The sequence below is a fragment of the Trichosurus vulpecula genome, chromosome 8 (genome assembly GCF_011100635.1).
Source record: "Trichosurus vulpecula isolate mTriVul1 chromosome 8, mTriVul1.pri, whole genome shotgun sequence".
Classification (NCBI taxonomy): Eukaryota; Metazoa; Chordata; class Mammalia; order Diprotodontia; family Phalangeridae; genus Trichosurus; species Trichosurus vulpecula.
Window position 1 is genome coordinate 195,615,309 of NC_050580.1, and position 26,924 is coordinate 195,642,232.

Here is a 26,924-nt window from a genome sequence, read left to right on the forward strand (position 1 = left end):
GGCCACAGGTTTTTTACCCCTGGCCCTACATTGATAAAATTAAACATCCCTTCCACCACCAAAACCCCCTTTAATTAAAGAACTTAAAAATTTCTTAAACAGGGTGATTTGGGGCACCTTTCCCAAAGGCACAGGAGGAATGGGATAGGCGTGTTGTTCTTGTATATGTGCCCAGGAAAAGGAATGTGTGTTGTTCAGTGCTCTAATATTATCACAGCTGTACAAGGAGAGGGCTTTGCTTTACACTGTATTTATTGTTTTTGTTAACAAACCATTGGGTGTCTTGATCCTTGGTTTTACATGACAGAAAGTTCAAAGTTAAAATGGAAACCAAAGGAAGGATATGAAAACCCTGAGAGCACTGATTACCTCTATCTGTATATGCAGATAGTATGACATCTCCCATTACTGCCTCTGAACCAATTTCCTCCCCTCCACTCCCAATCTCTGGATTAGAGGTTGATGGACACAGGTGTTGACCAATTGCTACTAAGGAGACTGCTGATGTCTCAAATTAGGCTTCTGAGATGGCTAATTCCATGTAGGACTGGGAAAAAGATCCAGAAGCAGTGATATACACGTGGGAGGCATAATGGACTCATCACAGCCAGTACTGATCAGGACTGGATTCCAATCCTGAGGCTGGGCTTATGGGGGAAATCAATCTGCCATATGTTCTTGTTCTCCTCATTCCAGATGTGGCCCAAGTAACCCCATATCCCACTTCCTGAGCAGTCTGTAACCTTCACTTATATGGTTCCTGATGTAGCCTAAATGCTTCTCAGTGCAACTTCTCTCTTACTACTCACTACAACCTCCCACCACTTGCTTTTACTCATCCTATGACCATCTTCCTAAGAAGAAGCAGGTCCTGATAAGATATCCACTTGGAAAAGAAGTAGGTGGAGATGAGCAACAGGAAATCTAAAAGAGGGGTGTGAACAGACAGGGCTGTCCCCACACCCAGACCCTACCACACTTAATTATCAATAAAAAGTGGTCTGATCAGAGTACGCAGGGCCAGACATGGGCCTGTCCAAGCACAGGCTCATTCGGGTGTGGCTGACTGAGCCAAGCAATCTGCAGCCATCCCTAACTCTGAAATGATGCTGCCACATATCATGGACACCAATGATCAACAGAAGAGGAAGTCATGTGGCCAGAAGAGTATAAAGGAAGAAACTATTTATTTCAGTGCATACAGACAGCCACTGAACTATCAGACTCTGGTCTTAGAGGAGGAGGTACAGCCAGGCCGGCCTAGCCCTCACTGGTCATTTTCAGAGAAAAGGATGTCTGAGACCCAAGCCCATGGAAGGGAGTTAAGTGCACCGGTCCATCAGGCTCCCCTAGGGCCTAAGGGAGGCCCCCGGCTTGTCTCTACAGGACAAGCTTTTCTGTTTGACTCTTGGAGATGATCCCATCTTCTCTAGAAGAGCGAATCCCTCTTTGGGTCCCCAGGAAAATATGGTCATCTGTCCATTTGCTGGCAGTGGCACTAAGACCCTGGCACCCCATCCTTGACTAGTCCGTTGGTAACATCCTGAAGACGGTTTTGTCGCAAGGGAGGCAGCTGAGTGTACAACTCAAAGCCCTCAGGCAGGGCCACATTGGGAAGCTTGTAGTAGAGAAGGTGCTGCTTGAGACACTGAAGAAAATGACAGAGGCAGCCACATGAGCAGGAAGAAACAACCACTCTCTTGCCCTGGACCTCCTAAAACCCTGTTCTCCCTCTGCAATGCTTCCTGGTTCTCCTGCCCCCACCTCTGCCTCACCCACCTCATTGGCCAGCAGCCAAGTCTTCTGGAGCATCCACTTGCTGGCAGCTACCACCACGTCCTAGAAGCATAAAGAGTGAGCTGTGGAAAACCCCATTAGGATCCAGGAAGGGACATCTCCTCCACCACGAGCAAACACCAACTCTTTCTTAACCATCTAGCATTGCTCTTCCCCTCTGGAGCTGGACCCAATGCCTTCCTCAAAGTATCTGGAGACTAAGTCATCAGTTCCTTCCCCATCATGCCGCCCTACTCAAACGAGGGCATAACCTACTGAACTCTTTGGGTCCTGGGAGAAGATGAAGCTATTGATGTGGGCCACAGCTACAGCATAGAGCACAGGACACCAGTGTGGGCACAGAGTACCCATCACCAGGGCTTGGAAATAGAGTTTCAGGAGCTCCAGGTTGTCTTCAGGGGGTGCTATGTAGTTTTCCAGGGACACAGGCAACTGTAAGGGACAAAGAAGACACTTGGCAAGGAAGTTCCCTCTATGCAGCTGACCCCAATTCCCTCTCCCCTTCTGAAGTGGAACCCTTCAGGGCCAGGGGCAAGTACTTAAAGCCAGGAAAGGGAAGTATATTTCTGACAAGAAAGCTAATGGCCCCAAGAAACCCCCATCCCCAGGGACTCTGGCTCTGAGATGGATCGAGACTGTGGCTGGAATAGGTGCTGCCATACAAAGAGCCTGAAGACAGGCGGTTCAGAGAAGCAGTTATAAATTCCTTCTGTACAGCACCAGCACAACACTCTTCCCAAAAGAAATACTCCCATGCTCAGGAACATACTCCGGAACATTGCTCCTTTGCTGCCTACGGTGGGGAGCAATTCAATTCAAGGCCCTTCATTCCTTACTGCTCCCTAACCTTCGAACTTTGTTCTGGTCAGGACAGGCTCCTCACTGTGCTCCCCTGTACATCCTTCCCTTTCACCTTTCCCAGGCCTACTCATCCTTCAAGGCCTAGACCAAGCCCATGCTGCATGACCTCCGGATGAGGTGTCCCAAAAGTCTTGATGCAGTTTTGGTTGTTTGTTTTAAAGCTTTAGCACCTTAAGTCTGCACCAAGACTTTTAGGGCGCTTGGTATGAAGCCTTCCTTGCCTTCTCCAGCCTCCATCCATCTCTCTTACTCTGCAATCTTAAAGCACTGATAGTTAGAACCATGTAATTCAGGAGCACTGGATTATATAGTGTATTCCATTGGCCTTTTGCTGTGCACTGTGTTCAGGCCGATTGTAAGGTCCTCGTGGGCAGGACTGTGGGTTTTGTGTTTCTTGGGATGTCCTACAGTGTCCAAAAGCATGAGAAGCAGCATGAGAGAAGCTCAAACCCTTGTCGGTGACTGGTCGGCTGACTACCTGGGTAAGGGGCAATCCAAGGGCTCGAAGGGCTCCCACATGTTCCCCAAAAAGGGAAAGGCGTAAGGTGACACTGTATCGGCGCTGCAAGGGGAGCAGAACCAGCATGCCAAAGAGAGAGTCCCCAAAGGAGACGGCTTCGAAATGCTCGAGGAAGCTGGTGTAGAGGTCTGGGAAGGAGGCCAAGCCAGGCAAGGGACAGTCCAGCTTTAGGAGAGACTGTGCCTGGGGCTGGCAAAGCCAGGAAAGCAGGGCCGTGATGTGGTGCTGGATGGGGGCCTCACGGAAAAAGTCACTGTCCATCAGGAACACACACATGAGCCTCGCCAAGCGGGCAGCAGGAGGCACTGCCCGGAGGCTGGAAGGGCGCCAGCTCTCCAGGACCAGCACCCATTGCAAGGCACGGGTGGCCGTGCCCAGTGAGCTGGAGGGAAGAGCCTTAGAGACAGGGCCAGAGGCCTGGTGGTAGAGGTGAATGAGAGGGAGGAAGGGCCAGTCTGCAGGCAGCAGTGGCTCCTTTGGCACGGGAAGTAGCAACGAAGGAATGTGAAGGGTTTGTCCCCAGTACAAGGCCTGGGAATGCAGCAGGGCAGGGTAGGGCAGTGTGCAATGTGCCAGATAGCAGCCCCGAATGCTGGGGAGGTCCCGACATGCTTCTGCCAGCAGGGCCCCTCGTCCTGATCCAGGCCTCCTGCTGCTGCCCAGATTTAACTTGTCGGAAAAGTCAGCTGCCTCGGGCCCCCCTGAAGCTCCTTCCCTGCAGCAAAAAGAAACAAGGAGAGAAGATCAGGGGAGCTACCACCTCTCTATCAGCAGACCATCCTTCAAATAGAACCCAAAGAGGCACAGCTTCCTCAGGGCTCCCCCAACCCCAGGCATGCTCCTTTCCAGCAAGCCCCAGACTTACGGGAGAAATTCTGGCCGGAACACAGGGCCCAGCAACAGCTCATGGGCCAGGGACTCACTGCCTGGCAGCAGGTGACTCACTAGTGTTAGTGCCACAGTGTGATAGAGAATGGCATCTGGCATTGGATCTGGTCTGAGCCCAGCCTGCAGAGCAGAGGACACAAGGAAGGAGATGGCTGGAGGTAATGGCAGTAGAGAGAGGGCCAAGGCAGGAGACCATGAGGGAGGCAAGGCTGATACAAGCTTGGATGGAGGATAGGGAAAGGGTTTGACTGCACTAGTGCAGGGAAGGCAGAAGGATTCTGATAGGGCTGGGGAAGGAAAAGGCTAGCAAGAGGGACCAATGGAAACAGGAAAGTAAGCAGAGGTAGCAGGAAGGTTAAAACCATAGGTGAAATGAAGGTAAGAAAGGGGAAAGAACAAGGGGGAAAAGCCTACCGTTCTCTGTGCCAGGGTGAGAACTAGGTATTGTAGGTGGTATTCATGTCTCAGAGCCCAAGCCAAGAATGGGGTGAGTCGGGGGGCACGAGAGGCTGCTCCACAATGAAGCAGGTAATCTTGGAGCCCTGGGGTAGCCAACACTGAAGCAAGCTGCGGAGGAAATGTGCTCAGACTCTGGGACCCGGCTTCCAAGCCTTCCCAAGGGTTCCTGGTATGCACCACTCCTTCCTATCTAATCCCAAGGGAAGGCAAGACAGAAGAAGAATCTGTCTTATCTGCCTTCTTCTCTTCCCCTTACTTTCACCTACTGAGCTTGAGATCCAAACCCTCACCCAGAAAATCATTGTCCAAGGACTTACCTGGCCACAGAGCCCCTTATGAATTCGGACCAGGGTGTTGATAAGAGAGAGGAGGGAGGTGAGGAAAGGGAAGGCTGAAGATGATCCAGCCAGACTGAGGGGTGGACAGCCTCCCCCACAACCCAGAGAGACAAGATTAGGGACGGACTCTGGAGCTGGGGCACAGGACAGTGGATTGCAGAGTGGGGAGCAGGGCCTGCAGAAGAGCAGAACAAAGACTAAAATGAGACTCCATCAAAGAGCCCCAAATGACAGTACCCCTGAAGTTCTATCTGGACTTACTCCTCTCTCCAGTATCTCCCCCGGTGACCTATCAGCTTCCATATGCACATGACTCTCAATTCTACATCCTCAACCCAACTACTCTCCTGAACTCCAGCCCAGTATAACCAAACGCCTGCTGGACATCCCCTGTAGATGTGCTGCAGGCATCTCAGAACTTTCCATGTGCAAAATGAAACTGATTTCTCTTTCTCCTCCTAACCACACCCTCCTGCAGAGTTCCCTTTTTCTGTGGAGAGCACCACCAATGTCTCAGGTAACTTCCCAACGTGTGATTCATTCTTAATTGTCCTCTCTCTCACATCCCACACTGAACCAATTACCAAGATATGCTCATGCTACCCTTGTAGACTCCCTTACATTCACCCCCTCTTCATGCACACTTCCCCTCACCACCTGTCACCCAGACAATGATTGCAACAGCTTCCCAATTCTTCTTCCTGATTCCAGTTTCTCCCCCCTCTAATCCAAAAAGCCTTCCTCAGGCCCAGATCTGACCATGTTACTCTCCTGATGCAGAAATCCTCAGTGGTTCCCAATGCTTCTCCCAAAGGGCCTTTTAAGGCCTTCCCCAGGCCAGCTCCTACCTACCTTACCAACTGATTCCACATAATTTTTGTTTCACAATATTCCCTATATTCAAAGTAACCTGAACTACAGGCCATCCCCCAAACTGGACATTTTCTCTCCTCTCCATGTTTCTGTCCAGGCTGTGTCCCTCATTCCTGGAAAGTACTTTCTACCTCGCCACCCCTCCCCACCCCTGCCCCATCTCTGCCCTCAGAATCCTTCTCTTCCAGGTTCAGCTCAGATGCTACCTTTATACAATTCCCGCCTTCCCCGCCCCCTCCATTAGGATTCTCTTCTCCCTCTTCTAATGACCTTTTCTCTGTTTATCCGTACCCTATCCCACTGCTCTAGTAGAATGTAAGCTCTCTGAGAGCAGAGACTCATGTTTTTGGGGTTGTATTCCCAGCACTTGTCATGGCACCTTGGTGCTTAATAAATGTGTGTGTGAACGAACTGAAGAAAGGCAGGGACGAGAAAAGAAAGAGTTTTGTTGTGTTTCTCCCAGCACTTTCCCTTGAGAAGGGATGTACCTGGGACCAAGGCTGAAGGATAGCTATTCCTTCTTGGACTTGTGGTTAAGATCTGTTTGGGCGCCATGTGGGCTCTGCTGAGACACACAGGGCCTAAAGTCTAAGCCTGCCCCGCAAAGCACACCCAGTTCCCTAGAGTAGGAGCTCTTCAGGCAATATCTTGGGGCACAGTGAATATGCAGCCATGTTCGTCTGCCTGTGCTCAAACTTCTTCCCAGAAGGTCTCAGTACTTCTCTAGAACTGTACTGTCCTCAAAGGCAGGACAGGTGAGACAGATGAGGTACCACATGGGAGATGCGGCCTTGCTCCAGACAATTATACCTGAGTGAATCCCACAGGGCCTGAAAGGCAGGCTGACTCAGCAGGGGCAATACCAATTCCTTTGAGATTCGCTCCACATCCTGAAGACACTCTCCAGGGCACAGCTTTGGCTGGAAGGAACCAAGAGATACTAAAATTAGCTGAATAGAGAGGAAGTCATCAACTCTGCTGGAAAGGTTAGTGTCCAAAGCTCCTTCATCCTCACTTCTGCATCCTTAGCCTCTCTGGATTGGTTGGTTGGTTGGTTGAAGAGGATAGGAATCAACCCCACCCTACCAATGGAACAAAATCAAGTAGGGAGGAATTCCAGGCAGTTCACCCTGAGAATGAAATATGCAGGGGCCTCTCTTGGCCCCAGGCCCCAAACATTCATGGGGCCTGTGAGGGCTAAACAGTTGGGAAGTTGAGAAGATGACTCTGGTCTTCCATGAATACCCAACATGCTCCTTTGAAGTTCATTTGCTACAGGGAGACAGAAAGAGGCAAGAAGAAAAAAAAAACAATGAACTACTCACAGGTGGGATGTGGAGCTCAGGACAAGCAGGGGCTCACCTGCTGACTCCAGGCCTGATAGTGGGCTGCTAGGTAGAGCAGGCAGGCAGATGGCAGTGAGGCCAAGGCCCTCCAGGTGTCAGGCTGGGGCAGCTCCTTCAGGACTTGCTGAAGAATTGGTTCTACGAGAGGACGGAGCCCAGATACTTGCACCCAAGTGACTGAGGGAGGGACAGGCGACAGGTTGGACTCGGTAGGGTTACTGTAGGGACAAAAGGAATATGTGGAAAGTGAGGGCTTACAGTTCCCTTCCTCTTCACCTTTACTCAAGTGCTCCAGGAATCTGGAAACATCGGAGGGAAGCATGTTCAGGGCGGAGCCATAATTTCCCTGAGGCAATGCACTGGAGCCAGCACAGGGTCACAGGACCCACCCCTCGAGCAGGCTCCCGGGAGCAGACTTACTTGCTGGCCAGGGCATGGAGCTCTGTGCCGCTGCTGCTCGATGCCTGAGTCATGTGGGTGAGCAAGGTGATTAAGGCTGAGATTCGAAGCATGGCCAGTCGGCTGTGGGGCCGGATGCTCAGCTCCTGGGGCAGGGCCTGAAGGGCCCGAATCAGCACTGGGTAGAGTTCTCTGTTAAAGAAAGATGGGGAGAAGACACCACCCAATATTTATCAAATGCCTATTGTGTGAAGGGCCCGCGCTTAGTTCTAGAAATACAAACTGGCAAAAGACCCAACATCTGCCTTCAAAAGTCTCGCTATTCAGCTGGAGAGGGATAGGCGGTGTAATTACTCAAGTAGAGATTAAGCACCAAGTGAGTGGTACAGAGTAAGCTCTGCAGGGATTCAAGGGAGGGGCATGAAGGAAGACTTCAGGAAGGAGGTGCATCTAAGCTGGCCCTGAAGAAGGGCAGGAATTAACTGGAGAGAAGAGAGGGCACTACAGACAGAGGGAACACAGCCCTCCTTTTCTGTGACTTCTTTCCCAATATTTCCCTTCAATTTGACCTGACAAACACGTATTCAGCACTTACTATGTGTAAATAATAAAGGCATCCTGCCTTCATAGTGCACCCATAGACTGTGCAGGGGTACCCCCAGGGCAGGATCCCCACAGTGCCAAATGCACCGGCTCTGGGGTCAGGAGACCTGGTCCAAATCCTGACTCTCCTGGGGGACCTAGAAGAAGTTACTTTACTTCTCGGGGGATGAACTCACATCTGTTGAGCGCTTTAAGGTGTGCTAAGCACTTTACAAAGATTATCTCTTGATCTTCACAATAGTCCTGCAAGGTAGGTGCTGTTATTATCCCCATTTTACAGGTGGGAAAACTAAGTCCAAAGGAAGTGAAGCCTGGGGTCATACAGCTAATAGGTGTCTCAGGTTGGATTTTAACTCAGTTCTTCCTAAACACTGCACTACCTAGCCAATTTCCAGTTCTAATTTCCATGATCCCTGCCATATGTACGAAAATAGCTTCCTCAAATGTTACACTCTCTAGACAATACTTGAGTGTGATACTGAGAGACTGGCTTGGGTGCCCAGTATTCATGCCAGATGTGTATGGGAGTTGCCAAAGATGATGCACCTTGCCTGAAGCAGGATATTCTCAAACCCCTTTTCACCTGTAAAGGTCTCCACCCTGGCCATAGGTAGCAGCTACTGCCCAGAGCCTAAAGGACTCTGTGTTCAGTTGTTCAGCCTCCTGGATGGGCATGGCCAATTCCTGGGGGGCCTCAGATACAAAGCGACATAGGCGACTTCGAAGATCAAAACCACTCATCTAGAAAAGAGCACCCAGAAACCAGAAGACAGATCAGAACTCCAAATCCTCCATATCTCTGGCCTACACACCCCTTGTACTCAGGGGAATATAACATTTGTGGCTCAAATAAGGCAAAAAGCTTAATTTCATGGATCTTCTGTCCAGGTCCATAGGAGAGCCTTGACCTTTCCTGTCTCCACTCTCATGTATGACATTTCAGGTGTAAGGGGCAAAGATTGATTGATTGATTGATTCATTCATTCATTCATTTATTCACTCACATTTTTAGGGCTCCCATTACATGTAAAGCACCACATATGGGGAATATAAGATCTATGCAAAGGAGCCCGGGGGAAGGATACTGGAAGGACTTGATGAAGACAAAGGTTGAGAGATGAGTATATATTTATATGTGCCTGACTCGACAGCAAAGAACTGGAAACAAAACAGACGACCATGGGTTGGTAGATGGCTAAACAAACTGTGGTACATGAATGTTACTGTGCTGTAAGAAATGATGACTGTGATGAATACAGAGATGCATGGAAAGAGCTATGTAAACTACTGAAGTGCGAAGCAAGCAGAGCCAAGAAAGCAATACACACAGTGACTCCAACAAGGTAAATGGAAAGAACACACCAAAAAATCAAAAGCAAGCATAACAAAATTATAAAGATTAAGCAGGATCTGAAGAGACCCAAACGGGTCCACAGGTGTTAGACACGGCATGTTTGGGGCCTTTTCCAATGTATTGATCAATTGTGCTGATTAAAAAAAAATTTGTCATATGGGATGGCCCTCTGGGAGGAGGAGGAGGAAGGATACTGGCGATAACTGATGACCAACATCAATAAAAACTTATTTAAAAAAATAAGAAGTGCCTACTCCCTTCTGGCCCAGGACCCTATGAGCCTACAAGGTACCCACCAGAAAGAGCACCAATGGCCTTCCCGTGAGCAGCCTCTTACATCTAATGTAGTTGGACCGAAATGCACTTGAATTCTGACCATCAGAAGATGAGAGGGCCTGAGAAAAGCTTTGGAATCTACTCAATATTTACTAAGTGGATCTTTTCAAGTTTTCTAAGTAATAGGAAGAGAGCAGGAAAGGAGGAAGAGAGGAAGAGAGAGAGAGAGAATGGGGGGGAGAGAGAGAGAGAGAGAGAGAGAGAGAGAGAGAGAGAGAGAGAGAGAGAGAGAGAGAGAGAATGGGAGAGAGAGAGAAAAGGATGTGGGCCCTGGTTTAAATGACAGGGATGACTCTTACATTTTAACTGTTACACTCAGATTGGCTTTCTCAATCTTGTTTTTTCAGTGACCCATTCCCTACTGTCTGTTCCGAGTTTTGGCCTTCATGCCTTGCTTACCAGACGCGCAGAAATATTCCTGCCAGCTGATGCCAGGACACGGAGCAGCTTCATGGCAGCAGCACAGGGCACGCCATGTAGGCGGGAAATTGGTCCTTCTCCTACAGGTGACCAGCTTGAGGGCAAGAACTCTCGAACAAGGGTGTCTATCAGCCGAGGGCACTCTAGAACCTAGAAGAGGGAGGACCAAGACACTGGGAATCAAGGTACAGATTCTGATTCCATCCCTTCTTCTACCCTGCCCCCCCCCCCCCCACCCTTTGCATTACCTTTGTGGCTGACTCTAGAGAGTGCCGTGCCACTCGAATCAGCACAGCAAGAATGTCCTGGACCACAGTGGGTGATGGGTAGGTCACCTCAAGTAGGTATCGAAGTCTAGGCAACAGCTGAGTAGCCAGGAGACCCTTGGTGGGGTCAAAGGAGACAGAAATACTGACAAAAACAGTAATTCAAAGAAACCAAAGTTTTCTACCCCAGTGGACATCCATCTCTTCCTCAGCCCTTTACTGATGCATGTACCTCTAGATCCTCAGGCCTACTGTTTGCACAGACACCAATGTGGCCGCCAGTCATCCATACCTTGACAGCATCGTGTCGGGCCAGGTCTGGTGGGGGTCGGGTCTCTTGGGGGCTCTTCTTTCTTGCTTTTTCTGCTGGGGTTTCTTCATCCTCCTCTTCTTCTTCTTCTTCTTGACATGGCATCAAGGGAAATACAGCCACTCCCTGATACCAGGAGAAGGTGTTGTCCAGGAGTTCCTGCCAGAAGAGGAAGTGTCTGGAGATGAGAGCAGTCCTTCTATCTGGGCTCCAGAGCAAGGCTACTGTCCTGTGCTTCCCAAGGACATCTGCACTCAATGACTAATGTGTACAGGACTACCTACAAAGAAAGGGAAGGACAAGGCAGGGGACCTGGAACAAGGCGAATCCATTATGGAAAGATGACATGGTGGAAGGGCTCGACCCAGCTCTTCAGCCCAAGGACCACAGGAGGAGAAGGGAGCATGTGTATCTCCTCGCTCCCTGCCACCTATATCCGACTCTTCCCTCTGCACCTCCATCAAGTGAGGAGGAAGTGTTCCTATAACCAAAGGTTACCTCGTCTCCAGGAGCCACCAAAAGGGCCCGGAGTGCCCACGCAGCAGCCGCAATAACACTGTCCACATTGTCATCCAGTGAAAAACGCAGCAGGAAGAGGAAACCAGCATCCAACAGGAGGCGCAGGACACTGTCTGTCAGCTGACTCCCAAATTCGCCTCCCTGGGCCTGGAAAGGGTTGGGAAGGGGAGGAGAATTCTCAGAGGACACTGACCTCAACAGGTCTTCAGTCTTCCCATTCAGCACGCTGAGCCCTGCTCTTCTCATTTCTCATGCTAACTCACATGAAGGAATTCTTCTGAATTAGTGAGACAGGATAAAAAGAGGCAGGATACTAGGGAGAGAAAAGAACTGAGAGAGAAAGGAAGTAGCAGAGGGAGAGAGAGAAGGCTCACTCACTTTAGAGATGATTCGGGCCAACACCTGCAGGGCCAGTGCTCTCTGCTGGGAGATCTGGCTTCGGGCCAGATGGAATATCTCTTGAAGGGAGTATCCTGCTCTCTGGGAGGAAATCGAGTTGATGAGCTTGATGCTCAGGCCCAGCCTGGGGCTTCCTGGCATCCTTTGCTCCACGATGGCAAAGAACCAGAGGGTGCTTTCCCCTACATTATCAATGTTAAAAACCCTTGGCAAGGCTCCCCCAGGCGCACCACCAGCATAGTTCCCATGACTCCACATCCCTGGGCACAGGCTTCACCTCTGCCTCCTCGCCGTGATGATGCAGGCCTAGATGAGTGGGCAGGTCTGCATCAGGGGCCAGCAGCTCTCCCTGGAGACTGAAACGTGCCTGCTGCATCCCCTGATCCAAAGAAAGAAAGAAAAGGTTGTGGCCCTAGGTACCAGGACCCTCTGCCTCTTTCTCCTCCTCATCCTCCTCCTCACACCTAATACATTCTAATCCTCCACCTTCACCCTCTCAGTAAATTAGGGCTCAAACTCCTCCTCTAGGCTAGAGGTCTAAGCCAGGGTGGGGAAAGGAGAAGAGACAAGAAACTAACCTCTGGCCAAGAAGCAGCAAAAATTGTCACTACAGTGACTATAGTGATAGAAACCTCTAGGGCCCACCCTCCTCACCTCCTGGGTTTTCTGCCGTCGGAGTGGAGGCAGATCCTGGGTCCACTGAAGCTTTTCCAATTCCACAGAATCCATGTGAAGCCACTCCTTTTGAGGGGTCACAGGCAATTCTGGAGCTGCAGAGGAGCACAGGGTTAGATCAACTCTTTAGGGCATTGGGGGCCAGATGCCAAGGTTTTACCTTACTCGAGGGGATTGAATCAAAAGTTGGAAGTACTACACCCAGTCTCCCAACTCAGATTCAGACAGCTAGTTTTGGCCACTGGTCTCACTGGTCTGGAGCGCTGGGGACCCTTGAGACTAGCTCATAGGGGAATAGGTACCAGATTGACCAGCACTTCTTGCTGACCTCACTCTAAAAAGAGATCTAGCAATCCCTTGAGAAGAAGAATGAAACGGTGCTTGGAGAAGCATAGGTCTCATTCTCCCTGTGTCAAATGATCCAAGTCCCTGACCAGAAGCCAGAAAATAATATGGACACCATGTGTGTATTGGGGTTGGGGGTGGTAGGGAAGGAAGAAATTTTATCTTATAGGAGCAGGACACTCACTCCCCTCCTCCACTCCCAAACCCACAGAGACATAATCTCTGTCTTCTCTCCATCCCTCAACCTCCTGCCAATCCTGCCCAGCTGCCCTTGAGCTGTGCTACGGGCAGGAGGTTCCCAGCGCCAGTAATTAGGTTTGTTCTTTTGCTAATCACTAATGAAATCATCCTGTTCCTGGAAAAATGATTGCTCCCATCGGCCCCTCTGCTTCTGGTCTAGCACACATGCAAAGATCCAAGTCAGGCTCCTAATGGCAACATCCTTTCCCCACCCCCACCAAAAGTAAGGGCAGAAGAGACCCCAGGAGTGGAACCAGTCCAGGCATCCAGCTCTAACAGGGATTAAAGACTGGATCCCTGGTCAGTGTCTTGGCTCCTATGCTGTGGTGAATCTTCCCAAGAAACTAGAGAGGTTAAAGCAGGAGAGACCAAGCAAGAGGCAAAGCGAAGAGAAGAACATGCACCCTACTAAGGACATTCTGTGGGTGGGCTGGGGCAGGACATTTTTGCCCCTCTAACAGGCTTGGGATATGGGGTGCTCTTTCCCTTACTCCTCCAAACCTGAGGTGGCCAGCTCCGGTTGTTTCCACTTGTACCCACTGGGAGGTGGTGGCTCCACTGGCTCCTCTTTGGGGGTCTCATGAACAACAGTCCCCGACTTCTGTTCTTCCATACCTTCCACTCCCGCCTGACCATTGGTGCTACGTTGAGACTTCAGGAAAGCGATCAAGCTCGGATCTGGGAGGCATAGGGAAGGGCAGGTAGGGAGAATGAAGAGAGCACACTGACTTCTCCTAGATGACACGGTCTCTTGTGTTTCTACCCTTGAGTGCTGAGAACAAAATAATTCTGCACACAGCAGCAGCTCTAGCTTTCTCGCATTATGTGTGCTCCCCCTTCTTTCCCTATTCAGTCACCAATCCTACACAGCTCATTTTCAGGGACAAAGAGAAGGGCTTTACGGAAGAAGTCATCATCAGGAGGATGAATGTCCCTCTCACTTCCTCCCAATTAAGCAATGTGACCAATCTTTCAACATTATGAAAGCTCCAGCCAAGAGGGCCCTGACCCCCTACCTAGCTGGGCCAGCAGCTTCTGCTGCTCTTCAAGGATCTCCTCTGGGCCCAAGGCATGCAGCTTTGCCAAGTTCTCCTCATGGATGGTCTGGATCTCACGCTGGGCATCCTCACTCTGGAGACCCTCTCCAGTGATGAGCCGGGGCCCCTGGGAACTCTTGCCAGTCTCTGGAACACACGAGCCCTGTTCCCTAAGTCCTAGTGCTTCGGTTGTCAGGGATCCTGAAAAAGGTTGATGGTTCCATTCAATTCAATAAGCATTTATTAAGTACCTACTGTGTGCCAGACACTGTACTGTACACTTTGCAAAGAGGCTGCAAAGACAAAAATAAGAACAATTCCTACCTTCAAAAAAGCTTACATTCTACTAGGAGGAAACAACATGTAAACAAATAAATAAATATGAAATAAATACAAATTAATCTGGGTGGAGGGACAAATAAGAAATGATAACCAAAATGTCCTCTGCAAGAGGTGGCATCTGACCTGAATCTAAAAAAGGGGATCAGGGACTCTAAGAGGCCTCAGTGAGGAGGGAGAACATTTTGGTATGGAGGAAAGTTTGCAGTATAACACTGCCCTTAGAGCCCACTTTTGTGAAACTGCTGGGTCCTCACACTCTCTCAGCAACTACTTCTCTCCCTCTCACCCCTGATATATCTAGTTAGACACAGGGCTTCCTAGAGGCTAAGACCACCTAATAGCTGCCTTTTAGAAAGTGCATGAAAAGGTGCTCAGAAAGCATCTCCTAGACACTCTCTCAATGGATCCTCACAATAACCAGTGAGGGAAGTACTTCAGATAGCATTAGTTCCAACTCACAAATGAGGGACCAAGAACTTAAGTGATGCTCGGGGTCATGGAGCTGTCAGTGCCACAGGCAGGATATCAACCCAGGTCTCTGCCGCCTCAAAGGACAGTACACCTTTCTTTCTTAAAAAAAAATGTAATTGATGCCTTTTGACTTTACCCCTCTCTCAAGGGGTACAAACTGCAGCAAGCCTTGCCTTGTGGCATAGATTTAAAAAGAAAAACAGTTCAGGAAATCCAACAACAATGCCAGCCGTGCCTGACGGTCTAACGCACTGTTCCGTGCCCATCCTCTGAGCCACTCTGCGTCAGGATCACCCACAACACTCGGTTTCATCTTATTGTGTTTGCACTGGCATAATCGGCTTACTTCCTTTCTATCAGTTCATTCTGTCTTTCCATGTCCAGCTTCCCCTTACCTCAGCCACACTGACTAGCTTTCAGCTCAACCTGTTACTGGAGGTTTCTGCCCCAACTTGTGGGCTGCAATCTGATCCCAGACAGCTGCCAGCAGTTTGGGGGATGAAGAAAGGGACCCTTCTTTCATAGCACTGTCATGACAAGTTTTGAAAGAAGTTCACTTACTCCCTTAGTCTTCTCCAACAGCCATGTAATTTCTTACCTCTTCTTTAGGACCCAAAACTGAATCCATGCCCAGAGTTATTATCTCCCTTGTGTATGGGAGTTTAAGCAGGGACATGGAGACAATTCCTACTGAGATCCAACCCCTGTCCCAGGGCTGTTTTTCTGACCTGGGCAGAGTCACCCCTCCTTAGGTAGCCTGGTGGCCCTCTGCTTCTAGCATACACCATATTTGTGTCAACTTAGTGCAGAACCTGATCTGCTGTAGCCCTACTAGAGCTCAGAACTCCCAAACTCAAGCAACCCCAGTAGTAAGGATGATAGGCATATGCCAAAATGGCTGGTCTCAAAGCACTTTCCAAATGAGAAGGGAAAAGAGTATAGCCACGAATACATCCCTGACAGTTCTCATCCTAAAGAGCCGCATAGGTGGAAACTCACCATCCTGTTGGCCCCAGGCAGGTATAGACATCTGCACTGGTGTGTTGTTTGCCTCAGCCTTCCTCCTCGCTGCAATCTCCTGGGCAAAAATGCTTCTCTTTCCAGATGTTGGTGTTTTCTCCTGGGGAGCAGGGAAAAAAAGCTGGGTTAACAGTGACTATCATGCTTCCACTAAGGGGTCTCTAGGAAAAAGTACTCAGCCTTGGAGGGCCACAACTATAGCCCTTTGGGAAGGGAGGGCAGTCTGAAAAAGGTCTTCCTAGCTTCCCACAGAGGTTCAACCATCTCACTTACCTATTCCCACTATCCACTTGGGATCCCACCTTTGTTTACCTGGGTGGCTTTCTGTGATCGATGGAAAACACGGGGGAAAGCCACTCCACTGGGAAGAGGCATGGTCACAGCCATTGCACTGGTATCATGTTCCTGGGGAAGCAAAACAAAATATACTAAAGAGGTAAAGTCTCCACTGGTGATCTCTGATTCCATTGAAAAGCAGGCCCATAGATGAGAAGCAAATTCTCACCCTTCACCCTTACAAATAGAGTGGTGCCTACCCTGTAACCTGCCTGGCAGGAGAAAATAATATATACTTCTTAAAGTGGCTCTCTCTCCCTTCCTCTAACAAGAACTACAGTACTTCTAGCATTGCTCCCATTCTACAGTCTTTTTTCCCAACCAAGGTAAGGGGGCAAGACGCACAATAATTTTGGTGAAGACAGCTGTGATGTGCCGGTCATGCTGATCTAGCCTCTCCTCAGGGTCCTGGTCCTCAGGCAGCTTGAAGCGTGGACTGGGCCTTGCCCTCTTTGGAGGAGCAGGGACTAGAGTGGGGGGTAAATCTGGAAGCTCTGACAAGACAAAAAACAAACATAAGGACCTCCAGCCCTTCCCAAGAAGTCAGGGCTGAGAGGAGACTATAATGCAAATTAACAAACTAAGAGCTCAGAGCAAGAAAAGGGAGAGTGGTCTACAGTAGTTACAAGTACTGTGGAACGCAGAGAATGTGGTGAGTCTGATGGAAGGAGGTGAGAGGAAAGGAAAGCAGAAAGAGAGGGGAGAGACAGGGGAGAAGAGCGGAGAAGAGAAGAGAAGACTAAGTATTTAGGAAACAGAAAATAGAGTACCAAGTGATAAACTCTAAGCCCATCCCTCCATCCCATCTTTGTGTTACTTATCCCAACTTACTGTCTAACGTCACCACATCCCGCTGATCCTGAAGAATGGGCAGTTCCTCATCAGCACATCTGTCCTTCTTGTTTACTTTCCTTGCTATTCGCACAGCTGGGGTAGTCCCTGAAGAAAGAAACTGATTCTGGAATCGCAACAAGTCCACCTCGGACTCCCCTGGCTTTGGTCTTGACAGCATTTTGTCACCGTAGAGTCCTCCCCGCTGAGATCTGTTCCAGGCTGTGGGGTTCTCTTCTTATTCCCCTGCAGAAGCCACACGAGAGTCCCTATGAGGATTTCTGCACAATGGATATAATTTAGCCAGCCTCCTCAAGGTCCACCTCACTTGACCCTTGCTTCTCTTCATGCTACTTTGGGCGCACTGTCCTAACATGGGTCTGTGTCAACTAACTCCTTCCTGTGTCACTTTCTTTTCACTCCATTCTATTCCAACCCTCCCTACTATGCTTGCACATTCATATATGATTTGTTAGTGTGAAAATTGTTTCCTCCCTAAAAAACTGTGAGACAGCTAACAGATGTCTTGTTCCCATTTCCCAGAGCTTCAAGGTCTTGCCCATGGCTGTAGGGCTGCTTCTCACTTGAGCTGGGACTTGGACTCTTCCGCTCTTTTATGTTTGTTATGTTATTTTAAGGCATGTGATTTTGCCTTTATCACTGTTCAACAAGTATTTACTGAACCCCTCATCAATCCTCAGCACTGTGCAAACTACTATGAAGATTATAAGAAAAACAAAAGCCACAGTTTCTATGCTTAAGGAATTGAAAATCCAAAGAGATAAAACTAGTATACAGGCAATAACTGGAGAACAATTACATGGTGGTGAATAGGAGTGTAACAGGTAAAATGACCACATTTTCCAAAACCAAAAAATTGGGACGTGGAACCTGACAAAGGATCTTCCTCTTGCAAAGCCTCACTAAAAGTACACTTTCTTTTCAAAATTAGGTCTGTCCTGGAAAATCCAGGGCATGCAGCTGCTAAAGATAGAAATTCAAAGAAGGAAGAGATCAGAGCAAGTTCAGAGCAGAAGGTGCTTCTTGGACGATGGAGGAGACGAGTGAGGCAATGAAGGATCACCGAAGGAAATACTAGAGGAAGTATTTTGTAATTTCCGTGCAGATGATAATAATAATAGCTAACATTTACATAGTACTTACTATGTGCCAGGCACTGTGCTGTGCTTTACAATTATTATCTCTGATCCTCACAAACATTTTTTGAAAGATGACTTTCAAATCTAAACACAGTTGTAACCTCTCTTCTGAGCACCAATCTCCCATCACTTACTGCCTGCTAGACACCTCTGACTGGATGTCCCATAGGCACCTCAAACCAACATGTTCAAAATACAACTTCCAATTTTGTTATTTCAGTTGAGGGCACTGCCATCCTTTCAGTCACACGGATTTGCAAACCTCCATCTCTTCTATACTCCTCTCTAAGTCTGATTTCATGATACTGCAGTTTCTTGACTCTCCTATCTGCCCTACCTTACCATGCCTTCTTAGCCTCCTTTGCTGGCTCTCCATAGACACCACCCTCATTAACAGTGAGCATCCCCAATTTGAAACTATGCCCAAAGGGCTATAAAACTGTGCATACCCATTGACCCAGAAGTACCACTACTGGGTCTGCATCCTAAAGAGATCATGTGATGGCAAAGAATTAGAAATTGAGGGGATGCCCATCAATTGGGGAATGACTGAACAAGATGTGGTAGATGAATGTAATGGAATACTATTGCACTGTAAGAAATGGTAAACTGGCGGATTTCAGAAACACCTGGTAAGACTTACATGACCTGATGCTGAGTGAAGTGAGCAGAACCCAGGAGAACACTGTACACAGTAAAAGTAACATTGTGTGATGATAAACTATGACTGAATTAGCTCTCCAAAAGGCTCATGATGGAAAATGCTATCCACGTCCAGAGAAAGAACTATGGAGTCTGAATGCAGATTAAAGCATGCTATTTTTACTTTTTTTTTTTTTGTGGCTTTCCCATTTGTTCTGTTTCTTCTTTCATAACATGACTAATGTGGAAATATTACATGTTTGCACATGGACAATCTATATCAGATTGCTTGCCATCTTGGGGAGGGAGTACGGGAGGAAGGAAGAGAGAAAAAATTTGAAATTCAAAATCTTATAAAAAACAAATGTTGAAAACTATCTTTACATGTAATTGGGAAAAAAGTACTATTTACTAAAAAAATTGGTGAGCATTGCCAAAGCTCTTTTTGCCCTACATTTTCTCACTTATCTCATCGGTTCCCATGGGTCCACTCTTTAGATAATGACCCCCAGGTTTATATATCCAACCCCACTCTTTCTCCTGAATCATAATGTCATATCACCACCATGACTGTTCCCTAAACATCTCAAACTCAACATGTTCAAAACCAAATTTATCTTTTCCAACTCTCCCCTCTTCTGAACTTTCTTATAACAGTGAAAAGTATCACCATCCGACTCATTCTTGAGGCAAACGAAGGTGGAGATGAGACCCTCAGGATGAATTCCAGATCAGACAAGATGGCTGGACTGTCCCGAAGGATTATTAAGGAAACCCAGCATTTGCTGGCAGAACCAGTTCCTGGGATAAAAGCAGAACCAGATAAAAGCAACCCACATTATTTTTACGTGGTTTTGCAGGCCCACAGGAAGAGCCTTTTAAATTTGAACTACTTCTTCCAAAAGAATACCCAGTGGCAGCTCCTAAAGTGCATTTCATGACCAAAATTTAACACTCTAATGTAAACAAGTTGGGAAGAATATGTTTAGACATTTTGAAAGATAAATGGTCTCCATCGCTGCAGATCCATACAGCGTTGCTCTCAATCTAAGCTTTGTTAAATGTTCCTAATCCAGAAGATCCATTAGCAAATGATGCAGCAGCGCAGTGCAAGAGTAAAGAAACCCAAGCCACAGAAACAGCCGCTAGGCCATGTGCCATGAAAAATATTTAAATTCAGTCTCAGCATCAAGTGTGCATCGCTTCTCCTGTTCTATCAAGACTGCTTCCTTTTTTGTTTGCATTTAATGGACAGCCTAGAAAACATTTCACAGAACAAAAATGCAGACCATCTTCAGTCCTTTGGTGATTAAACGTACATGAGCAAATCTATGTCTTGTCTGGATTCACTGTTGTAACTTAGGAGAGGCTAGAAGTATCATCTGGATTGTTGTGAAATTACTTAAAAACAGTGACACAGCTCTGTCTTTATTCATTTCTCCCATCATGATTTAAGTATAAGCATTGTGAATGAACGGAGTTGTCAGTTTTTTTCTTCTTCTAGTTTTGTGGGTTCCTTTTCCCTTTTTATGGTGATGCTAATTGCACTGGTTAAAGCAATTAACCAGTTGTATTTCAGAATCTGCTCTCTAGCCATGTCTAATTCCTTAGATGCTATAGATGGACAAGCTTGGTTGTTTGAACAAAAAATAGAAACATTAAACATCACCATTCTGACTAACATCTTGATTCTGCTGTCAAGTGTAGAAACCTCCCTTCGTGAAAAGTTTGTGAGTACTTTGTACAGCTTGCCTGGAAACATCTGTAAATCTTCTATTTTAGTAAAATATTTTTTGTTACTAAAAAAAAAAGTTACTCCGGCTTTCAAACTGGGTGTCACTCTCAACTCCTTACTCCACAATCACCTCACATATCTATTGCCTCATCTTGTCATTACCCCCTTTACAACATCTCACACAGACATAACATTTCCTCTACTCACCCAGCTACCACTCTAGCTCAGGCCATAATAATCTTACACCTGAACTACTGCAAAAGCTGGGTCTCTTTTCCTCAAACCTCCAGCCCATCTCCCACTCGGCTGCCAAGGTGAATTTCCTAAAATGCAGGTGTGACCACATCACTCCCATAATCAATAAATTTCATTGGCTCCCTATCACCTCCAAGATCATATATGAAGTCTTCTGTTTGGCATTCAGAGTTCTTTGTAACTGTTCCTTTCCTACTTTTCCAGTCTTTTTATACTTTACTCTCTTCCATGCACTCTACAATCTATGTACATGGACCTGCTTGTTGTTCCTTGCGCATACTGGTTTGGTTCCAAAACACCTCAAAATAAAACACAAAATCACTCACCTATCTTCTATCTGCTCCCACAACTACTAACCTAATTTAGGCCTTCATCACCTCTTGCCTGGATTATTATAAAAGTCTCTCAGCTTCTACTCTTTCCCATTACCAATACATCCTTCACACAGCTGTCAAAATATCTTCCTAAATAAAGCATAAGTTTGACCACATCAGTGACCTCAATATTTTCAGTGGTTTCTATTATTTTTAGAATAAAATACAAACTCTCTGACTGGCATTTAAAATCTTTCACAATCAGGCTTAGACCAGCTTTTCCAGGCTTGTCATATTACTTCACCTTATATACTCTACGTTTCAATCAAACTGGACTTACCTGTACCTGAACTTAGTATCTGGTTCTCCTACTACAATGCCTTTGCACAGTGTGTTTATAAGACTGGGTCTGATAGTCTTGAAACCACCATGACAGTCTCCCCTTAAAGAAGGCTGCAAGCTCATAGAACACACTCATGGAAAAATACTAACACTTTTTGAAGGTGGGTACAGCTGCATCCCTCAAAAATATTTCACCTACCACCAGCTTGTTTTTCTCCCTAACCCCCCAAGATAATATTTTGTCTACTACTAGCTTGTTTTTTCTCCCTAATATCAAGCCTTCCAAAATAATATTTTGCCTTGACCCCAGGAGGGCCACCCAAATTGGAGTATAAGAACCTCACTCTTGCTGGAGCACCCCCTCCCCTCCAGCAGGAACACACCTTCCTGCTGGAACACCCCCTTCCTGCTCAATAGACCCGTGTCTCTATGCTCCCTAATGGAGAGCTGCCCTTACATGAGTTATGCTCTATGTCAATGTGTATATGTGTTATGTGTTGGGTCTCCTTTGCCTCTCCTCTCTCTCCCTTCTTCCCCACTGCTTGCAATAAAGCTTTGCATTGGACTGACTCCCACTGTTTTTACATGCTATTCTCAGCACTCAAATTCATTCAAGGGTTGTTTCCCCCAATGTCTCTGCCTGACCCATGAGCCTTTCCTTAGACATAAACTGGGTATCCAGGGAAGGACTGGACCTACTGACAGCAGTACCTATACTGGGGGAGGAGGGGCACTGAGAACCCAATTATAGAAAGCAAGGGTCAACAGGGGAGTCCTATATCTTCCCAGGAGGGACTCCCTTACGCCAGAGGACTGTCACAAAACAAGGTGCCTTCCATATCTCTACCTCTCTAGAAGCTAGTATCTCTAACTGCATTCAAGACTCACCTCACAACATCACAGGCTACTGCCTACCCCTAGTCATTAGTGCCTTTCCTCCCCTCAAATTATCATCTGTGTATTCATACATGTTGTTTTCCTCCGTGGACTGTTTTTCCTCTTGACTTTACATCGCTAGCAACTAACCCAGTGCTTTGCACGTACCTGGCACTTAACACACCTTGGATTACACTGGATACAGAATGAACAAAGGTATACAGACAGGTCTGAGCATGAGTAATTTATGAGCAAAAGTGAGGAGACTTGCCTTATTAGAGCAGAGGTATAATTGGGAAAGATTTGGGAAAAACCACTGGATAAATAGGATGAAGGGTATAAGAAATTTAGAAAGCCAGGCAAAGGAGAATAAAGCTCTTTTTCATAATGCCTAATCCTTACTAATTCTGTTCTCCATAAAACCGAAGCCAGAACCAGAAAAAAACCTAAACAAATTTTAAAAGGGGGAAAAATATCAAAGTAAGTTCAGGGGGTGAGAGAAAAAAAGGTTTTACGATCAAGGATGATGGAAGATTATGGGCTGTATTGCCTCATAAAGCAAAGAAAACAGGAGATTAAAGTTATTTTAAAGAAAGCTTTGTAAGAGACAAAACTAAGCAGTTATTCAGGGGAATTTAAGGACAAAAATGAAGGAGGACAACAAAATAAAAATGGAAAAGAACTGCAAAGATTTTTATAAGAAACTTTCCTGTTGTTATAAAGGACATTATGGACCAATACAGCTACCATAGTCAGACCCTAACATCACAGTCTCAGATGAGTTTAGAGAGGAGGTAGAAATGGCATTGTAAGAGAACAAAGCTGAGAAAACCAGTCAAATCCAACCAAGTGCTCATAAAGGAGAGCTGTGCTGAAGGTGACACCATTGTGAGGGCACCGATAGAATCACAGGGTGTCTGAAGGAGAAGATACCAATGGAAAAAAAGCTAAGAGAGAGAACACTGACAGTCATGCACCTATCTGTCCTATTTTCCCTTCGATGTAAAACTGTTATGAGAATCATCTTCACACACATTGAAGACATGTCTAATGAGGGCATTAACTGGGGAATAGCCAGGCTTTCACAAGTGATGGACCACCTCTTTACCACTACACAATTGCCCAAAAGACCTAGGGAATACAAAATCCCACTGCCCTGAATGCTTGTTATTTTAAAAACACTTGATTCAGCAGAGCGAGACGCCACCCTTCACTCACATACTCCAGACTTGTTTTGAAATTCTCACCCCCTTTTAAAAATTCTTTTTGGTTGTTTCCATTTTTGGCTTTGGTTTCATGGAGAACAGAATCAATAAGGCCGAGGCACTCTGGAAAAGAGCTCTATTCTCCTCTGCCTGGCCTTCACAATGGACGGGCTCTCTTTCCCACCCACACAACAAAATCATTTAAGACTTCTTGAAAGATAGAACGATAGAGATAACCGTGTTCAAAGCTCTCTAATCATGAGTATATTCATAACAGGGAGATTATGAAAGCCAAAGGTATGATGAAGGTTTAGCAAGAGACCATGGCGAAGGACTGTGAGGTTTTCTCAAGCAGGGGTTGTTAACTTGGGGGTCTGTGGGAGACACACACACAAGTAAATATATACATACATACATATATATATATATATATGTACATGTGTATGTGTGTGTATGTTTATAGATAGATATCTATACACACACAGTCTGTTTTTCAGTATAATTTGTTTCCTTTGTCATCCTATGTATTTGATTTTTCTTATGTACTTAAAAACATTTTTCTGAGAAAGAGTCCATAGGCTTCACCAGATTGCCAAAGGTATCCATGAAACAAAAAAAAGTTAAGAAACCTGCATTCTAGAGGTTTCTGTTTTTATGCTGGTTGCATCAAGCTCCAGAACAATGCATAGCCTCCTGGAAGAGACACTAAAAAATGCCTGGTCTGATCATCTAGAAAGGACTTCAAAACCAGGGGTTTGGGAGGGCAGGTAATTGGTAACAAATTTCACGAGGCCTTAAATGCCAGAGGAAAAAAAATCTGACCGCTCTAATCTATCCATTTGGTCCAAAGTATAGAGAGTTTGGGACTCTAAATTCTTATTTGGTAGGGACCATGTCTTTTTAGGGCTTATATTTTGTAAAGCAGCTTGCACACTGTAAGCATTAAATGAATATTTATAGATTAACTGAACAAAACACCCACAGGTAGGTAGGCTGCTTACTTCAGAAAAGGCAGGCATTCCAAGCTGGTCCTGCATAAGTGGAAAAAAAGGCACTGTTTCCTATTATATAACTGCATGGTACCATGAAAAGAACACCTACTTTCCAGCCATCTTCATACCATGCTTCCTTGCCTCTGACCTGGCTCTCCAATGTGCACCCTGGGGCCCTGCCATCTTGATTGGTTAATATTCTCCATAGCTACACAGACCCATGATGCTGCTGCTCACTGTAAATCTTCATAGAATGCTGCTTGGTGGATACCCTTTCTCCCCTTCCACCGCTCCCACCCTTTTTTTTGAGGGGGGGGAAGGCAGGACAATTGGGGTTAAGTGACTTGCCCAAGGTCACACAGCTAGTAAGTGTGTCAAATATCTGAGGTAGGATTTGAACTCCTGACTCCAGGGCTGGTGCTCTACTCACTGAGCCACCTAGCTGTCCCTCCACGGCCCCTTTTTACAATTAACATTCCATGTCAATTAATTGCTCCAAGGTTCCACTGCACAGCCCTATGACTTCCCTAACTAAAACAACCAGATTAGAATCCAAGCAACTTGAGGGTAGGGTTTCTTTTTGTATTGGTATCCCCGGCAGCTAGGCGGCTCAGAGGATAGAGCGACGGGCCTGAAGTCAGGAAGACTCCTCTTCCCAAGTTCAAATTCAACCTCAGACACCTCCTAGCTGTGTGACCCTGGGCAAGTCACTTAACTGTATTTGCCTCAGTTTCTTCATCCGCAAGATAAACTGGAGAAGGAAATGGCAATCCACTCCAATATCTCTGCCAAGAGAATGCCAAATGACTCACCAAGAGTCGGACGGGAATGAAACCACACAGCAACAACAAAACCCAGTACTTCCTGCCACACAGTAAACACAACCAATTCTTATTATTGGGACAAAATTACAAATGTAAATACAAAATATATACTACAACAAAAAAAAAAAAACCCATATGCTGGTAAGTCCTCCCTCATAAAAATACAGATCTAATTGGGGAAATCTGAATCAGAAGAAATGTTAAATCTGGAAAGAACCATAGAGATCAAGTATCATTTCTCCCCCTGACCACCTTCCCACTCCATTCTGCTGAGAAACTGAAGCTCGGACGAGGGACTCGCCTAAGATCACGGGGCTTCTAAATTCCAGAGCCAAGACTTGAATCTCACCCCAGCAATCCAATACCCATTTACACCACGCTGCGTCAACAAGCTCTTTTCCTTAATTTTCAAAGGGTTAGTTAAGCGATCCAAAATTGAGTTCCAACTGCTTTTATAGAGACTATCCAGACAGCACTTTGCAAATTACAAGCTGCCCACAAATTCTAACACTAAGGTTTGGCTCAAGAAGACTTCCAGAAGGGAAAGAATTAATTACATTCTTACTCCTTGAGGCGGAAGACTTTCGCTTTTTCATACGTATCTTCGCACCTAGCCCAATAGTGGCCCACGGCGGACTCAGGACAGGCAGGTGGAGCAGCAAAATGTTAGGTCTGCAGTCAGAAAGCTTTCTTTGACTTCAGACACGAACGGGGTACATGATCCGGGGCAAGGCACTTAACTGGTGTGCCTCGGACTCCTCAGCTGTAAAACCGGGATAACCGCAAGGCCGAGTTAGGCTAACATTTGTAAAGCGCTTAGCACGGTAACCGACACAAAGTGGGACGTTAATGAACGCCTCCTTCTTGATCAGCATCTATCGATTGGGTGTTAAAAATCGTTTTTCGTTGTTTCTTTTTTCAAGTCGTTTTTCAATGAAATGAAAGCTCTTTCTGTTTTTATGTGTATGATCGTTCAAGAAGTATTTATGAAGCGTTTCCTATGTGGCAGGAACCACGCTAAGTGCTGGGGAAGCAAAAAAAAAAAAGACAAAAACAGAGACCCTGTCCGAAAGCAGGGGGCACGCACGTAGTAGGCGCTCACTAAATGCTTGCTGAATTGAACCGGGACTTTCCCATGCAAGATTACCTGTGGACGGTGTAGACCGCAAACTCAAAAGGAAATAACGGGATTAAGACAAATCTAAGGGGGAGGAAGAAGAGCAGAACGCCAAGAGCCGTAGGGGCGACTCCCGGGCCTGGACTTCTACCCACCCAGAGCCCCGGGGGTCTCTGCTGGTTCCCCACGCCCCTGCCCGGACGGAGAAGGAGGTCTCACTCCCCACTCTCCCACGCGGACCCGCGGGTCTCCCAAAGAGGAGGCACCAGAATCGGGCAAATGAGCCAGGACGTGGACCCCCGGCTCTGCACCTGGGCCGGGGACCGAGGCTGAAGTACCACCCGGGAAACAGACCGCTCGAGACCCACACCTAACCTGCTTTAGGCCCCGCTGGGTGCCGCCATCTTGCCCCGCAGTAGCAATCACTTCCGCTGCCAAGAAAGTACTTCCGCCCCGCAGCGCCGGGCTCCTCCCCTC

At 47.0% G+C, this 26,924-nt stretch overlaps 1 protein-coding gene and 1 pseudogene across 3 annotated transcripts; one reads left to right on the forward strand and one right to left on the reverse strand.

The window, feature by feature from the left end:
• Positions 1 to 231: 231 nt before the first annotated feature.
• Positions 232 to 26,924, reverse strand: RPAP1 (RNA polymerase II associated protein 1). Of its 3 annotated transcripts, none has more exons than XM_036735316.1 (25): positions 26,823 to 26,857; positions 16,986 to 17,231; positions 16,500 to 16,648; positions 16,131 to 16,223; positions 15,798 to 15,918; positions 13,965 to 14,186; positions 13,450 to 13,626; positions 12,343 to 12,458; positions 11,966 to 12,067; positions 11,668 to 11,769; positions 11,269 to 11,436; positions 10,753 to 10,929; positions 10,443 to 10,577; positions 10,174 to 10,344; positions 8,668 to 8,825; positions 7,503 to 7,673; positions 7,099 to 7,300; positions 6,547 to 6,656; positions 4,843 to 5,038; positions 4,481 to 4,633; positions 4,044 to 4,186; positions 3,137 to 3,893; positions 2,058 to 2,229; positions 1,780 to 1,839; positions 232 to 1,648 (listed from the first exon to the last, which is right to left on the reverse strand). In XM_036735316.1, the coding sequence occupies exons 2-24, from the start codon at positions 17,164 to 17,166 to the stop codon at positions 1,781 to 1,783; spliced, it is 4,035 nt and encodes a 1,344-aa protein (XP_036591211.1). In that variant the 5' UTR covers positions 17,167 to 17,231; positions 26,823 to 26,857; the 3' UTR covers positions 232 to 1,648; position 1,780. The 3 variants fall into 3 exon arrangements, with proteins under 3 accessions (XP_036591211.1, XP_036591209.1, XP_036591210.1); XM_036735314.1 differs by having other exon boundaries at positions 238 to 1,648; positions 2,053 to 2,229; positions 26,823 to 26,924; XM_036735315.1 differs by having other exon boundaries at positions 260 to 1,648; positions 2,053 to 2,229; positions 13,965 to 14,132.
• LOC118828597 lies at positions 19,528 to 19,961 on the forward strand (annotated as a pseudogene).

What these genes read in the sequence shown, in the direction of transcription:
- RPAP1 (XM_036735314.1), bottom strand. Translation starts at nt 17,166, where the DNA reads ATGCTGTCAAGACCAAAGCCAGGGGAGTCCGAGGTGGACTTGTTGCGA. An exon ending in ACCGGAGCTGGCCACCTCAG is followed by an intron (nt 12,459 to 13,449) that starts GTTTGGAGGAGT and finishes GCTCCTCTGCAG; the next exon opens with CTCCAGAATTGCCTGTGACC. An exon ending in CAGGGTGGAGACCTTTACAG is followed by an intron (nt 7,674 to 8,667) that starts GTGAAAAGGGGT and finishes TTTCTTTAACAG; the next exon opens with AGAACTCTACCCAGTGCTGA.